We start from the raw sequence: 15,000 nt of genomic DNA on the forward strand, positions 1-15,000 counted from the left end.
AGATTTTGTTTTGTTACTATAGCAACGGTGTTCCGCAGAAAAATAAAAAAATGTCACAAACAATCTATGCATGAATATGAAAACATTCAAAACTAAATGTATACATTTAATGTATAAGTCCGTGTGAACGTGACGGACAGGAAGGAGGCATGAAGAGGAGGAAGAGGAAGCTTTAGTTCCCGAGGTGCGTTGAATCCACTGAATGCTAAAACGTGTAAATGTAAGAAATCAAACCTCCACAGTCTCCAGACCTGTAGAGACGTGAGTCCGGCAGGTGGCGCTGTGAGCTACGGGCGGTGACGAGCCAGCAGCGCAAAGCAGCCGAAGAAGAAGTAACGGAAGTGTTGGAATCTAAACAACACGCGGGAGGAATGGACGCGGCGGAGAGAGGGGCTGTGCGGGGCGATGAAGAGGAGGAGGAAGATGTCCTGGACGACTGGTTCATCGAGTCCCTGAAGACGTGAGTGACGTCATCACTCGGTTCGGTGGTGTTCTTGAGATCTTTGATGAAAATGTGATCGATACACAGAGCGGCACAGTTTAGAAGAGGGAATCAGATCGATCCATCGGAACAGGAGATCAATCAGGCTTTAGGGTTCAGTGATGAAGATGAAGATGAACAGAGACAGAGGATCTAAATGTAAACAAACGGCACGAACAGACTGAGTGTGTGAGTGTGTGCAGAGGTGATGGTGGTGATGAAGATGGTGATGAAGAAGATGGTGGTCTCTTGCAGATACACAGACCTTCATGTGTTCCAGCTGGAGCGTCTCACCCGGGTCATCGAGTGGACGTCAGCAAGAAGTCTGTGGATCAGAACAACAAGCTTCAGCACCAAACTGCTCACGACATCAGTCTGATTGATCTCTGTGTGTGTGTGTGTGTTCCCAGGTGTGTGTGTGGCAGGCTGCAGCTCCACCAGCAGCGAGCTTCTGGAGCTTCATCTGCCTCTGAAACTCTTTGCTGAAGAAAACAAGGTGAGAACCAAAGAAGCGGCTCAGGATCTATTTACTGATCGATCGATGTCAGGGGGAAATGACAGAGAAGATGAAATGAGTGTGAGTGAGTGTGTGTGTGTGTGTGTGTGTGTGTGTGTGTGTGTGTGTGTGTGTGTGTGTGTGTGTGTGTGTGTGTTGTGTGTTGTGTTCAGGGCCTCTGTGCACAGCGGGACTTTAAAGTCCTGCATGGCGGCTTCACAGACGGCCCGGTGCTCCGCCTCACTCACGTCCCAGGAACCCGGTGAGTCTCAGCAGCGCCCCCTAGCTTCTCCGCCAGGTTTCTCTCTTCTTCATTTCCCTTCTTTCTCATCTTCCAGGTGCGTCGCTACCAACGATGGGCGGAGCTCCACGCTGCAGCTGTGGCAGCTGGGCGGAGACGACAGCGGTCAGTGACTCACCTGGCGTTCCTCCTCACTCCTGCCCTCAGGAGCGTCCTCGTTACAGACGTGTGTGTGTGTGTGTGTAGATGTGATCAGGAGGACAGGAAGTGTGGAGGGGAAGAGTGCGTCTGGAGCAGGCAGCAGGATGGCGGCTCGGCGCTCCGCAGATGCTCAGATTCTACACGGAGCCCGGACCTGCGACATCCAGCTGACGGACGTGAGCTCGGGGCGGAGCCTGTACACGCTGGGTAACCATGCAGTTTGTCTCCACGAGCATCTCACTCATCAGGTCACATGTTCTGTCTCACCGCTGTCGTCTTTCTGGTCTCCATAGAAACCACAGCTTCAGACCCTCTCAGCTGTTTACAGTTTGTGAGTGACAGCGTTTTCCTCGCCGGTTGCTGTAACGGGAACATTCACCTCGTGGACACGCGGATGTCCACCGCCGCTCTCGTTTCTCCTTCGCCACCGTCTTCTGAGACGAGAGAACCCGTCCTCTGGTGGACGGACGCCTCCACAGGTCCGTCCTCTCCTGACGGCGCCGGCTGCAGTGTCGTGCGACTGAACTCTTTGGGTCGGGCGCTGGTTTCAGACGTGAGGAATCAGGGAGCCGCGGTCTGTCAGGCTCAGCTGGACGTCGGCACCGACCGAAGTAACCTGGACGATGTCAGAGTGTCGTGGGCGCCGGCGCTGGACGACTGTCTGAGCGTGTCAGGTGAGGGAACCTGCAGGAGCTCAGTGTGTCGATGCTCTTCTTCTCCTCTTCAGGTCTGTAGGTCTCTGATGGACCCTGATGGATCCACGATCACGTGTTGAAGACTCTAAAGCTCCTCTACATGAAGACAGAAGCTCAGATACACACTAACATGTTGACCTTTGACCCTGAACCCTCTGTATGTTTGTAGCTCCAGCCTTGTGTCTTCTAATCTGATCTGCTGCCCCCTGCAGGCTTCAGTGGAGTGGTGCAGATCTACAGCACGTCCTGTTGGACCTCGGAGCTGAAGGAAGCTCGGCCGCTGTTTGAGCATCGTGGCCACGCCGTTTCCTGTGAGCGCCGTCCCGGAAGCCCCCCCCTCTTCATCACCTCCCACACCTGGCACCCCCACCGGGCCCGGACCCTGCTGTCTGCTGCCTCAGACGGGTCGGTCCACCTGTGGGACTGGGTCGACCAATCAGCTGCTCAGGGACCCTCAGAGGTGTGTGTGTGTGTGTGTGTGTGTGTGTGTGTGTGTGTGTGTGTGTGTGTGTGTGTGTGTGTGTGTGTGTGTGTGTGTGTGTGTGTGTGTGTGTGTGTGTGTGTGTGTGTGTGTGTGTGTGTGGTCAGTCAAACACACACTCAGGCTTTAGGCAGTAGCATTTATATATAATATATACTTAAAGATTTCTCAGGAAATTAGTCATAAACAATGAGTTGCCAGGTAACATTCAGATTTAAGCCCTTTTTCAAAAGTTTTAAAAGAATTAAAATGACCAAATAGAATTAAATCCCACCAAAGAGAAGTAAAGAATCCAAACCAAACTCCCAGTCGTCCGTCTGTCCGTCACGTTTCAGCTCAGGCCTGCAGCTTCTTAGCCCCTCCTTCATGATGACATCACCGCACTACAGCGCTTCAGTCTGGCTTTACTGCTGAAGCGTTGTGATAAACTGGAGCAGTCAACCAGGTGGCTCAGAGTGTAGGAACAGTCTAAAGATAGACCTGCCAGCCTCTGAAGGTCAGAGGTCACAGAGGTGGAATTTTGGTAAAGAAGCTGCAGGCTGCTGTGATTGGTCGACATGAGGCGACGGTGACAGTACAAGAGAAACAAAGCTCATCTGTACAAAAACCAACAGAGTCCAAACCAACCCAGGGTTCATCTGAGGGTGTGTGGGAAGAACCGGACCTGGATCAGAGTCCAGATCTCCAGGAGGAAGTGCAATCATCCACAGTGGATCTGAGAGCAGATTAGTGAGCGTTAAATCTTTATTTAGCTTGCATCCATTTGTAGCTAAATACTGGAAAAAATCACTTAAAAAGACAAAAAACCTAAATCCCTTTTCCTGCTCTGCTGCTTGGAGAGATCCTGATCAGAAAAGCACTAAGGTGAAAGGTCAGAGTGAGTGAGTGTGTGTGTGTGAGTGGAATCAGAATTCTGTTATGCTCCGTCTACAGGTGCGCTGCGCCGACCGTCCAGCAGAGGGCGGTCACAGCACGGAGCAGGCCCGGGTCACAGACGCCCCGCTGGTTTGACTCGCCGCCTGACTGAACATCGGGCCGAGGGACCAGAACACGTCACGACTTAAGGAGACTCAAACAGAAGTGGTTGGTAACTTGGGGACTTCCTGTTATCATTGTAGCTTCCACACGTCTGAGGAGTTTCCTTCCACAACAACACTTCATTTACTTTAGACTCAAATGAACACGGTTCTTAATTCTAACTGTTTTGTCTTCTGTCTCTACTTTGACCTTAAAGCAGCACTCTGATCTCTGGAGCCCCCTAGCGAGTGTTGTTGGTAACTGCATCCATTCAGTCAGTGGTTCACTTTTGTTTACATTACAGTGCTGCTTTAATAAAGACATCAATCAATCAATCAATCAATCTGTTGTGAACTGGGATGAAAGTCTCCAGACTCTGAGCTCGACTGAAACCAAAGACAGAAGCTGAATCCTCATTTCACTTCCTGCTTCAGTGCCCACAGGCATCACATGATCGGCCTGTTTTCACTCAGGACGCTCTGGTGAGAGACTGAACTTTAGCTTTAGCACTAAGGAAGGAAGGAAGGAAGGAAGAGGAGAGCGTTCCTGTTAGGATGGGAAAGTTTGCTGACCTCTGAGCAGCACAGGGACGCTGACAGGAAGACGGTGCACAGATTTCCTGATTATTGCATTGTAGCGAACGCACCTCACGCTCGCCGCTACAGAAGCCACGCCACCGCCGCAGCAGCAGACGTCCTGCTCTTCATCTCCGTCAGCGACCGATACAATCGATCATCCGAGTCTGGCCTCTAGTCCACAGTATTGTTGACGTTTCAAAGCCATGACGTGTGTGTGCTTTATGTAAACACGGGAAAAGAAATGAAACCAAACCCAAACTGATTTCACCTGGAGTTTAAAATCTGATCTCCGTTTATCAATAAACCAAAAAAACCCAAATCTGAAAATACACAAGCCGAGGGAAAATCAAAGCCTCTGGGAAACCTCTGGAAAAACTAAAGCTGTTAGAGAGTCATGTAGTGATGAGGAGGATGAACCGTAGTTGGCAGTAAAGTGAAGGTGTCCCTCGCCTGTCCCTCGTCTGTCCCTCGTCTGTCCCTCGTCTGTCCTGGCTGCAGCTACATAAAGGCACTAAGTGACTACAGGCAAAAGGTAGAGTTTGTTTTTGGAAGCGGCTAAAGACACTAGAGTGAGGAACAAAATGCCTCCGTCCACTATAGACGTTAGAAAAGCTCAAGGTTTCATTCACCTGAACGCACTTAGGCTCAGCGTTCTGCAGAACAAAGCCACAGAAGTCCCATTGGATGGAAACATGAGACTTCAGGCTGAAGCTTTCCATCATCTTTACCTGAACATCTAAGCTTTTGCCATTAGCATCCATTAAAGAGCAGAGACACGTCCAATCAGGTGTGAGAAGAAGAGTCAGACACCTGAAGGTCTGAAGGTCGGAGCCCTAAGCTTCAGCTCATGTTTCTGCAGCAATGAAGGTTAGCATATAAAAGCAGAGATTTCAGCATGAAAACCTGTAATGGAATCAAAGAGAAGAGGAAGAGGATTGTGTTCTGTCGTGACTCCTGCTGCACGGCACTGATCTCTGCTTCCATCAGAAGGGGGAATGTTTCAGTCCGTCCACTTCCAGAGCGCTGGAGTTTGGAATCTGGGAGTTAAAAAAAAAAAAAAAAAAGGAGGGAGCAGCGTTTCCTCCAGGAGACCCTCGTGGGCCTTCCTCAGTCGCTGCTGTCATCTTCGTCCTCGTCGTCCGACACGTTGTTGAAGTTTGAGCTCCTCCGGCCTGTGGAGTCAGAGTGCTGCAGGCCTCCTCCTGACGTCAGCTGCACGTAGCAGTACTCACACACCCGGACCGGCTTGGAGGACTGGCTGGCCAGGAGGAACTTCTTATCTGAGCAGGGGCCGCACACCACAAAGCCGCACTTCCTGCAGTGGTGGCGGCGGCTGACGGCCGTGAACTTCGCCTTCTGGCAGCGCATGCAGCAGTTTGCCTCTGAGTCGGGCACCCAGACGGCGGCGTGCTCTCCGGTCGGCGCCTTCCCGCTTTTCTCCAGCAGGTCGCCCACACACTTCTCGATGTGGTTCATCCACTCCGACTTCTCGGTGGCGGTGGCGGCGAAGACGGCGAAGGACTTGGTGGGCGTCTTGATGAGCCAGCCGTTGCGCAGGTCGCCCTCGTCCGGCTGCGTGCCGATGGTGACGCTCTCCAGCGGGATGATGTGCTGCTTGTTGTACTTCTTCTTCTGGATCACGATGTTGCCGTAGACCAGGATGTCGTTGAAGAGGAAGAACTGCCGCGCTTTGGGCTTCTTGCGGCAGAGTTTGGTGAGGACGCCCTCGCCGATGAGCACGCGGCCCGATATCACAAGCGGTTGGCCGGCGGCGCCGAAGCAGCTCTCCACCAACGCGATGCGCTTGGAGTTGGCCTCACTGTGGGCGAGCCGGTCCACCATCTTGACCTCACCTAGAGGGGACACAGAGGTCGAGAGGTCAGAGCAGTGCTGAGCATCAACACACGCACACACACACACACACAGGGATGTAATCAAACTGACACCATGGCTGCAGGTGGGACAGAAACCCTGAGGGCACATACCTCCACCAAGGCCAAACATTTCCCCCCAAAATGCCATAACAACAAAAGTCTGCGTTTCTGTCGACATGTGACTTTACCCAGCTGACTGGTTGACCTTTGAACCTTCTGTGGTGACTGAACTGATCTCTGACTCGTGTGTTTATACGAGCGGCCTGCTGCTCTGTTGGGTTACAGAGCAGGTACGAGCTGCGGCGCTCCAAAAATGATTCATGGATCAGGAGCTCAGCTTTGAGTCACTGCTAACACACACACAGAGAGAGAGAGAGAGAGAGAGAGAGAGAGAGAGAGAGAGAGAGAGAGAGAGAGAGAGAGAGAGAGAGAGAGAGAGAGAGAGAGAGAGAGAGAGAGAGAGAGAGAGAGAGAGAGAGAGAGAGAGAGAGAGAGAGAGAGAGAGAGAGAGAGAGAGAGAGAGAGAGAGAGAGAGAGAGAGAGAGAGAGAGAGAGAGACGCAGCCACACAAACAAGGACGTCCTTTTATCCTGAGGGCAGATGCTGTGTCCACACTCGTCCTGTCGCATGGCTCTGTGTCGTACGGTCACACAAGCCGCATGGTCGAGAGAACACAGAGAGGAGAGAGGGGAGAGAGAGAGAGAGAGAGAGAACAAAGAAAGTGACAGAAGATGAGCGAGAGGGCGTAACACAGAGAGAGCGAGAGAGTTTAGTTAGCACTTGTGGCGTGGCGCTTCAACCATCAGACCTCCATGTGGCTGCAACCACACGTGCACACACACACACCTCCTTTACAGCAGGTGGTGTCGCCACATCCTGTCTGTCCACACACACACACACACACACAGATGTCACAGACTCCACAGGGACCCTGGCTCTGACTCATATCATGGCTGGGCTCAGACCACGGGGACCACAGGGGAGGAACGGTAACACTCACACACACCTCAGGTCTCTCCTGTCACAGACCTGATATGAGGCTCCTGCAGTGAAGCATCAGGAGCTACAGGGCAGATAAAGATGTTATTGAACCTGCTGGGCCTTGGTGGAGGTATGGGCTGCACTGTGCCTCAGCCTGTAGTACTGACAGCATGTTCACAGTTAATATGGACCTCATGGGCGCTGCAGAGGGAAACCCTCACCCCTGACTGATGAGCATGAACGTATGAGGTCTAAAGGGGCCCCAGAACCTGAAGACCTCCAGACGACCGGAACGTTTATGGAAAGGAAACGTTTCCTGCTCCCAAGATGGAAATGTGTGTGTGTGTGTGTGTGTGTGGAATGTGGAGTGAACAGGCCTCCATCTGTTTCCCTCATTCAGCTGCAGTCATGTGTGCAGCATGTCAGCAGGTAGAAGAGACGCTGCAGCTGCAGCTCCAGGGTGAGTCTTTACACTTTCACAACCTGAGGATGCTCTGAAGAGAACACTTCAGAAACAATCAATACAAAAACAGCTAAGTGACTGAGAAGGGTTTACATCTTTAAACTATACAATTCTTCCTTTTTGATAAAGCTCAGGACGCTCCTGCATCTTAAATGTCTACCCCGTCATCGTCCGCTGGCCAATCAGCTCTTCTTCTACATTCAAAGCTGCGCTCACTGTACACAGCTGCAGTCACGCCTGAGATGCGTTTACTGACATTACGAGTTTCTCCGACCGACCTGGATTTGTTAACTTCCTCTAATTTCTGTGCTTTCACTCCTAAACGTTGACTCATCACCAGCGGCAGAGACGGAGACGACTCCACCCACTGTCAGAGAGAGACAGAGACTCAGGCTCAGCGCTCAGGAGAGAGAGTTTGACCAGACAGAACAAGACGGAAGGAGACCGAGAGTGACAGCGGTGTCACGTGATCCGGCACAGGGATCATGGAAATACAGAAGTAAAACCTGGAGTTACTATCACACACTTTGGACTGCAGCCAAGTGTTTCATAGAATGAGGTCAGGACAGATGAATGAAGGGAACACACACACACACACACACACACACACACACACACACACACACACACACACACACACACACACACACACACACACACACACACACACACACACACACAACCAACTCACAACAAAGCGCCTGAACTGCTTGGATTGAACTGAATTTGATCCGTTTCCAGCCGGGTTTGGAACCCAGACTCTCTGCTCTGAGGGGTCGAACTCACGGCAGCGGGCTTGAACACAACACGGCGCTGGACGGCTCACAGGGTCTCTAAAGCTCCACGTCACAGCAAAGCAGCTCAGACGTCTCAGGAGCAAACCTGTAATCTGCTTCCATTTATAATCGGGCCGGGTGTCGGATTACCAGACTTCCTGTGACTGGAAGGAGAGGTGTGCTGCGTGAACCTGTCAGGTGATCTATCTCACTGGGCGTCGCCCTCGTGGCTGCTGGGAGAACTGGTTCGCCCACACTGAGGCATAAAGAGGAAGAGGAGGAAGACTCCTGCTCTGAAACTCATACTCACACAGCTGACGAAAGGACGAGTGGGAAATCAGTTTCCTCTCGGCTTCACGTCGGCTTCCTTCTTCTTCTTCTATTACTCTAAACTTAACGCTCATTGTGGATCCATCATCAGTGCAGACTAAATAAAAAATCTAATCGTCTGCAGTCACTTCTGAAGAGCATATGTCCTTTATGACGTCCTCCTGACTGAATACTTTTGTGTCAACTCAACTATCTACTGCACTTTCAAACTCTCTGATGCTTTATGAATCTAATCAAGCATTCAGCCGGACGACGCAACAACATTAGGTCATAGAGCAAAGCAGTTTGATCCCCGTAGATCAGACTGAAATATGTTTGGTCCTCTTCAGTCTGAAGGTGAAAGATCATAGTGACTGACACAAACTACAACCAGCTGCAGATCTGAACTGCCCTCATCAGACCCTGACCCATATGACCTGAGGTGAACCATGGAGAGCTGCACGGAGGAGCCACAGTCCAGATGAACAAGGAGGAGCATTAACTACCTGATACTAAGTGATTTGAGTTCATTATTAAATAATTATTAACACAGGCTGAGGAGGACACACACACAAAGCTAAAGCACTTAAAGCAGGAAGCACATATGTAGATTAAAGTGTATAGTTCTCTGTGTACAGCTGAAATGAAACTTTATTCTCTGTGTAAAAGCAGAGAAGTCAGCAAACTAACATGTGACCTGTTTGTTTCCTTTATTTGATCCTTAGACTGCAGATCAGTCTGGCTTTCTCTCCACACAGTCACCTTCACTCTATCAACACACACACACACACACACACACACACACACACACACACACACACACACACACACACACACAGGGACAGACCAGACCAGGCCAACACCACACCGCTCAGACCTGGACCGACTGGATTTGAATACCGGCAGGCTCATGGAAATCTGGGCTACATTTCTACATTTGCTTATTCACAGAGACAAACAAAGAAGTGGAGCCAGAAGCTTTAAACCAGAGTGAGACCTCCCGTAAGCTTTAAACCAGAGTGAGACCTCTAGTCAGCTTTAAACCAGAGTGAGACCTCTAGTCGGCTTTAAACCAGAGTAAGACCTCCCGTAAGCTTTAAACCAGAGTGAGACCTCTGGTCGGCTTTAAACCAGAGTGAGACCTCCCGTCAGGTTTACACCAGAATAACAGTCACTCCTGATTAGTGCGACACGTTGCATAAACTGGTAGACTAATGGTGCGTTTCCAGTCCGTCCTGACCTCAGAAATAAACTGTGTGTGTGTGTGTGTGTGTGTGTGTGTGTGTGTGTGTGTGTGTGTGTGTGTGTGTGTGTGTGTGTGTGTGTCATGGTGGAAATGTCCCTGTAAGTTTCCGCATCCATCGACTTCCCGACTTTCGGTCCAACTTCAGCCCTATGTGACTCGTTAGCATTAGCCTTTAGCTCGGGAGTTAGCACAGGCAGCCGAAACAACGCGAACTCATCGCAACTCGAAATCTACCGGGCGCGTTTACACTTTGCTTCAGTTTCCTCACAGACTGAAACGTTTAAAAGTCAAGTTGAAGTCGCTGGCAAGTTTGTGCAGCTCTCACTCACTTAGCCTGCAGCCGCGTTAGCATGAGTGAGCTTCAGCCGGAGGAAGAGGCGCGGAGCGGACAAACACTCACCCGGAGGAGCCTGGCGCGGTCCGGTAGCTGCGGCGGTGAGTTGGCTCGGTGCTGTAGTCCAGACGGAGTGTGTGAGGCGGCGTGTCCCCTCAGAGTGTGTGTGAGAGAGAGTGTGTGTGTCCGCACAGACTCACAGCTGCTGGAAGGTCCGAAACTCTATCAACAACATGGCTCCGTGACGCCTTCACGGACACGGAGAAAGTCTGGAATTATAATTTCCCACCACAGAGGTCACTGCCTGTCCAACTGAGTTTAGTTTAGCCTCGCTCTAATATAAACAAGTACAACGAATACCGCCGCGAAGAACAGCAAAGTATACACTTAATGTCAACATGTACATCAAAAGTTATATATGTACTATCTGTCAATCTTATATATGTATAAGATGTCTTGGAATTAAAACTACACAGCAGAATAAAAGACGTGTGAGTGTAGACAGAGTAACCAGTGTGTAACCATAACAAACAAATATGATGTGATGTGATGATATAGAACACCTGAGTCCAGTGTGGAGATGGACTCCACTCAGACTTGAATCCCAATGTACTGATTGAGACTTGACATCATCAAAAAAGACTCAACTTTGAGAGTGACATCAGTGAGTGAGTGTCAGATACAGTATGTTTATCATTCATCAAATCATTATGTTTATAATATCCCTCTCTCTCTCCCCCCTCTCCCTCTCTCTCTTTGCTGTGAAGTACTTCTCTGCTTCATTCCCACATGCAGTGAAAGCATCAGGCGTGGGGCCCTGAGGCATGCTGGGAGGCGCCCAGCCTGTTCACCGTGATGACAGGACGAGACACGCTGAGGTTCACCAGGCAGGAACGCACCGTCACTCTTCTAAATTTAGGAGGAGTAGTTTCCCTGAGCGTTGGCTGAGTCAAGGAGCCAGGAAGCTGAAACACTTGAACTTAAACCTCCACCAAGGTCTGAGATTAGCCTTAAAGTCAAGTCACTCAAAACTGCAGATTAGCTAAGAAAATTTGGCAATAACATAGAAACGTCAGGAGCAAAGGATGTACGTTCCAAAGTCACCAAGAATTCCACAGTGCCAAATAACTGTGATAAGTCATGAGATGTCTCTAAGACACATTTATGATTTCATTCAATGATTGTTGACCTTTAGGATTTCCCTTTAATTTTAAATTAAACAAATGTTTATTATCATTTTATTAATCAAATAATTATTTATTATACATTATATTGAGTATTATTATGATTTATATTATTATGCAATTTGGCTCAATTATCATTTATTAAATAAGACGTAATGAAAAATGTTCTAACATAGAAACATTGTAAGCATTACATGTCTCTCTCTCGCTCCTCTCTCTCTCTCCTCTCTCTCTCTGTGTCTGTCTGTCCCTCTCTTTCCCTGTCTCTCGCACCCTCCTCTCTCTCTGTCTCTTTCTCTCTCTATGTCTCTCTCTCTCTCCCTCTCTTTCTCTCTCTCTCGCTCCCTCTCTCTCCTTCCCTCCCTCCCCACATGTCTAAACAAACATGACATCATCACACTCAAACGTGACCCTGGGCAGCGTCACTCTCTGCACGCATGCAGCTGCTGAGTGAAGCTCCATCTGTCGCCCTCAGAGCCTCAGCAGGGTCACCAACATGTGAGTGTATCACATGTGAGGACCTGAACACATCATGTATGTGCTAAACCTCTACAGGGACACACGTGATGGTAAATATGCACCGTGATCAGGATTCAGAGTAATAAAGGAATGAATACTTGCTAACTAATCCAGACTTCATCACTGCTCGTGTGTGTGTGTGTGTGTGTGTGTGTGTGTGTGTGTGTGTGTGTGTGTGAGTGTGAGAGAGAGAGAGTGAGTGAGTGAGTGTGTGTGTGTGGGGGGGGGGTTGGGGTGTTGATGTATGTAATCTTGTCTTTCCCCACAGGCGTGTGCACATCGCGGTCAGAGTGAATTAATCCAAACACACAGTCTGCTGACATCGGGGGGATTGAGTTGGTTAGACGCTGCCTTAGTGCCTTAGAGCCTCACAGGCCCTCCCCCCACATCTCTATACATACTGTAGGATTTCTCCTCAGGCCTCCTCTCCTCCTTTCCTTGGTTTGATTTGATCTGCTTGGTTCATATCATCCCACAGGGTGTGTGTGTGTGTGTGTGTGTGTGTGTGTGTGTGTGTGTGTGTGTGTGTGTGTGTGTGTGTGTGTGTGTGTGTGTGTGTGTGTGTGTGTGTGTGTGTGAGTGTGAGTGTATGTGAGAGACTTGGATCGTTCTGTTGATACAGAACCGTAGTTAAAATCAAAGGGTTGTTGGTTTGAGTCCCAGCTCTTGTGTTGTGTCCTGTAGGAGCTAGTAGAGCTCAGAGCTCAGAGGCAGTGTGAGCGTGTGGCGTCCTTGCTCTTCCCTCTGAGGCTGAAACCATACCTGAATGACATTTACACATGTACTCACTTCCCATTTCCGTGGAGACATATGAAGACATGTGGAGACACATGAACCCAAACGCAACATGAAGAGAAACTGTGGAGGTCCACAGACCCCCAGGGGAGAGAGAGTCCCTCTGAAGCCACCTGAGAGGTTCTGCTCTGGACTGAACCAGGAGCGACTCCAGCTGTGCTCCAGCTGCAGAAACCTCTGGGTCCTGTCATGTTTCTATAATCAGCATGAGTGAAAAACAGAAGCGGGCAAAGAAGAAGAGGAACAGCTGCTGAAGGAGGTGAAACTCCATCAGGTCTGGTGTTGTCCTGTGATGCTGAAGGTTTAACATGTTAAGCTTCTTAAGTCATAAACACACAAGAAGAAGAAGAAGAAGAAGAAGAGGGAGAGACTGATGCTGCACAAACAAACTCAGAAAGCATCAGACCCTGGATTAAGGATTACACACACACACACACAGGATTATGCTTTAGTTTACTGTGTTTGTTTCTGTCAGTCAGACCTGCAGGATGTGACACTATCACACCCCCTTGGTGACGCTTCAAAAGCTGTCATACTTGTGAGGTCACTGATTGGCTGAAGTACATCTGATTGGAGGCCTCCAGTTTTGAAGCTCAGGAGAGTCACAGAGGGCTAACACTTAGCCGCAGGTGCTAACACTTTGCTCCATGCTTGGATGAAGTTTTGGGTTCTGTTGCTCCTTGAGAGAGAAGCTTGTGGACGGACCAGGACCAGGACCAGGACCAGGTGACTGTGGACCTGGTCAGGTTTCACTCTCAGGTCATGTGACTGATCTGCACCTTTGGGTGCAAAAGGTCAGTCTGTGGTTCAGGTGAGTGAAGCGTCTGCTGCTGACGTCATGAGGCGTTCAAAGCTGCAGAAGCACCTGGACGATGCGCGAGTCCATGACGTCACATCGCGATCACACCGTAACAAACACCGACACGCCGCAGCAGGCTCAGGATTTATCAATCAACCCATTACATGACATCATCTCAGAATGTAACGACTTACAGCGTTTCCTCTTCAGTAACGGTGCCGGGGCGCGCGCATCTTCATCCCATAGGCGGGACACGCTGTCATCATCATCATCATCGTCATCTTCATCCTCAGCCAATGGACGTGAGAGCAGCGGAGGCTCTATAAGCGGCGGAGCGGCAGAGCGGCAGCACCGTGCGGCTCCTCTGGTTCCAGGTCCAGACCCTCAGCCCGGTTCTGCTGCGGGATGTTTGTGTGTGAAGAAGATCCAGCAGAGGAGCAGCAGCTGAAGGTGAGTCCAACATCTGAGCTCTGATCCGTGACTCAAACTGAAACATGAAGCAGCCGAGGACCACGTGCGCTCTCTCTCACAGACGTTACCATGGGGACGCTGTCTGGATTTAACTTTGAAGATGTTTTTGAATTATGTGGAAATGTTGAATGAACTTCAGTGTAAAATGTGAAATCAAAGCAAAGTTGAATAAATCGTGTTTTATTTCTTTATCATATCTTTATTTAAATCAAAACATCTAAAATACCACATCGACGACAAGTGGAGCAAAATGGAACGCTGCCTGATTGTTCAGCTGCTGCAAGCTGACATGACATCATTGGTTCAGTTCCCATCATGCACTGGGGCCTCAGGTCGTGGCTGTAGGCTGAGCAGGCGAAGGACTGCTGATGCTGCCGAGGTCAGAGGTCAATGTCACGGACGAGTCAATGCACAACAAGTCAACAAGTGCATGTTAGGACCCAGCCAATGAGGAAAGGGAGTGTGTGAGATGAGTGTGAGGAGTCTGTGAGGAGTCCAGTCTGTGAGGAGTCTGTGTGACACTGCTGTGTTTTGGTTGTAGGTTTGATTTCCACTATGATTGACAGCGGCGGCGCCAACACGCTGGACGTGGCCAAGCCAGAACTCTGCTGCCCCCCCGCCAAGAAGATCCTCACGCTGCTCTTCATGGTGCTGCTGACCTTAGCCATCCTGTTTGGTAACCTGGTGACCCTGGCTGTGGTTCTGGGTACCAAATACTCCCACACTCCTCAGGGGTACCTGAAGGCGTCCCTGGCCGTGGCCGACCTGGCCGTGGGGCTCTTGGTGGTGCCGCTGTCCATCTACGCCGAGGTGACGCTCATGGTGACGGAGCGGCCGCCTGATTGGACGTCCCTCAGCTCTGAGGTCACCGGCTTCCACCCCTGTGTGCTGGTCGGGCCCGTGTTCGCCGGCTGCACTCTGGTCTCCATCTCCACCATCTTCCTGCTCACCATGGAGAGGAGCGTGGCCGTGCTGAAGCCGCTGCACAAAGACTCTGTGATCACACGCAGGAGGACCTCCGTCCTCATCCTGATGTCCTGGGTGGGCAGCTTCTTCTTG

General features: G+C 50.3%; 4 protein-coding genes and 1 long non-coding RNA gene across 6 annotated transcripts in view; 4 read left to right on the forward strand and 1 right to left on the reverse strand.

Annotated features, from left to right (window-relative positions):
* The window catches only part of cfap418 (cilia and flagella associated protein 418), a 2,566-nt gene extending 2,500 nt beyond the window's left edge, over positions 1–66 (forward strand). The window contains exon 6 of the mRNA XM_076139018.1: positions 1–66. This exon is cut by the window's left edge and continues 805 nt beyond it. The gene's annotated coding sequence lies outside the window, so the exon portion shown is untranslated.
* Positions 67–331: 265 nt separating this feature from the next.
* Positions 332–3,947, forward strand: wdr73 (WD repeat domain 73). Its single transcript, XM_076139016.1, has 9 exons — positions 332–460; positions 737–804; positions 892–977; positions 1,151–1,239; positions 1,316–1,383; positions 1,465–1,626; positions 1,713–2,093; positions 2,327–2,574; positions 3,529–3,947. The coding sequence occupies exons 1-9, from the start codon at positions 372–374 to the stop codon at positions 3,604–3,606; spliced, it is 1,269 nt and encodes a 422-aa protein (XP_075995131.1). The 5' UTR covers positions 332–371; the 3' UTR covers positions 3,607–3,947.
* plekhf2 (pleckstrin homology domain containing, family F (with FYVE domain) member 2) lies at positions 2,829–10,747 on the reverse strand. Its single transcript, XM_076139017.1, has 2 exons — positions 10,240–10,747; positions 2,829–6,043 (listed from the first exon to the last, which is right to left on the reverse strand). The coding sequence occupies exon 2, from the start codon at positions 6,030–6,032 to the stop codon at positions 5,298–5,300; it is 735 nt and encodes a 244-aa protein (XP_075995132.1). The 5' UTR covers positions 6,033–6,043; positions 10,240–10,747; the 3' UTR covers positions 2,829–5,297.
* LOC142989491 (uncharacterized) lies at positions 9,444–11,967 on the forward strand. Of its 2 annotated transcripts, none has more exons than XR_012960692.1 (2): positions 9,444–9,595; positions 10,969–11,967. It is a non-coding gene; the product is annotated as an uncharacterized LOC142989491 (long non-coding RNA). The 2 variants fall into 2 exon arrangements; XR_012960693.1 differs by having other exon boundaries at positions 9,444–9,583.
* A 962-nt stretch (positions 11,968–12,929) lies between these two features.
* The window catches only part of LOC142989492 (adenosine receptor A1), a 2,978-nt gene continuing 907 nt past the window's right edge, over positions 12,930–15,000 (forward strand). Inside the window, exons 1-2 of the mRNA XM_076139019.1 lie at positions 12,930–13,920; positions 14,483–15,000. The exon at positions 14,483–15,000 is cut by the window's right edge and continues 907 nt beyond it. Coding sequence (XP_075995134.1) covers positions 14,497–15,000 — 504 coding nt within the window. The 5' untranslated portion in view covers positions 12,930–13,920; positions 14,483–14,496. The remainder of the gene's footprint in view (positions 13,921–14,482) is intronic.

Source organism: Genypterus blacodes, unplaced genomic scaffold (genome assembly GCF_046128005.1).
Source record: "Genypterus blacodes isolate CSIRO-AG114 ecotype Tasmania unplaced genomic scaffold, CSIRO-AGI_Gbla_v1 ptg000432l_1, whole genome shotgun sequence".
Taxonomy (NCBI): domain Eukaryota; kingdom Metazoa; phylum Chordata; class Actinopteri; order Ophidiiformes; family Ophidiidae; genus Genypterus; species Genypterus blacodes.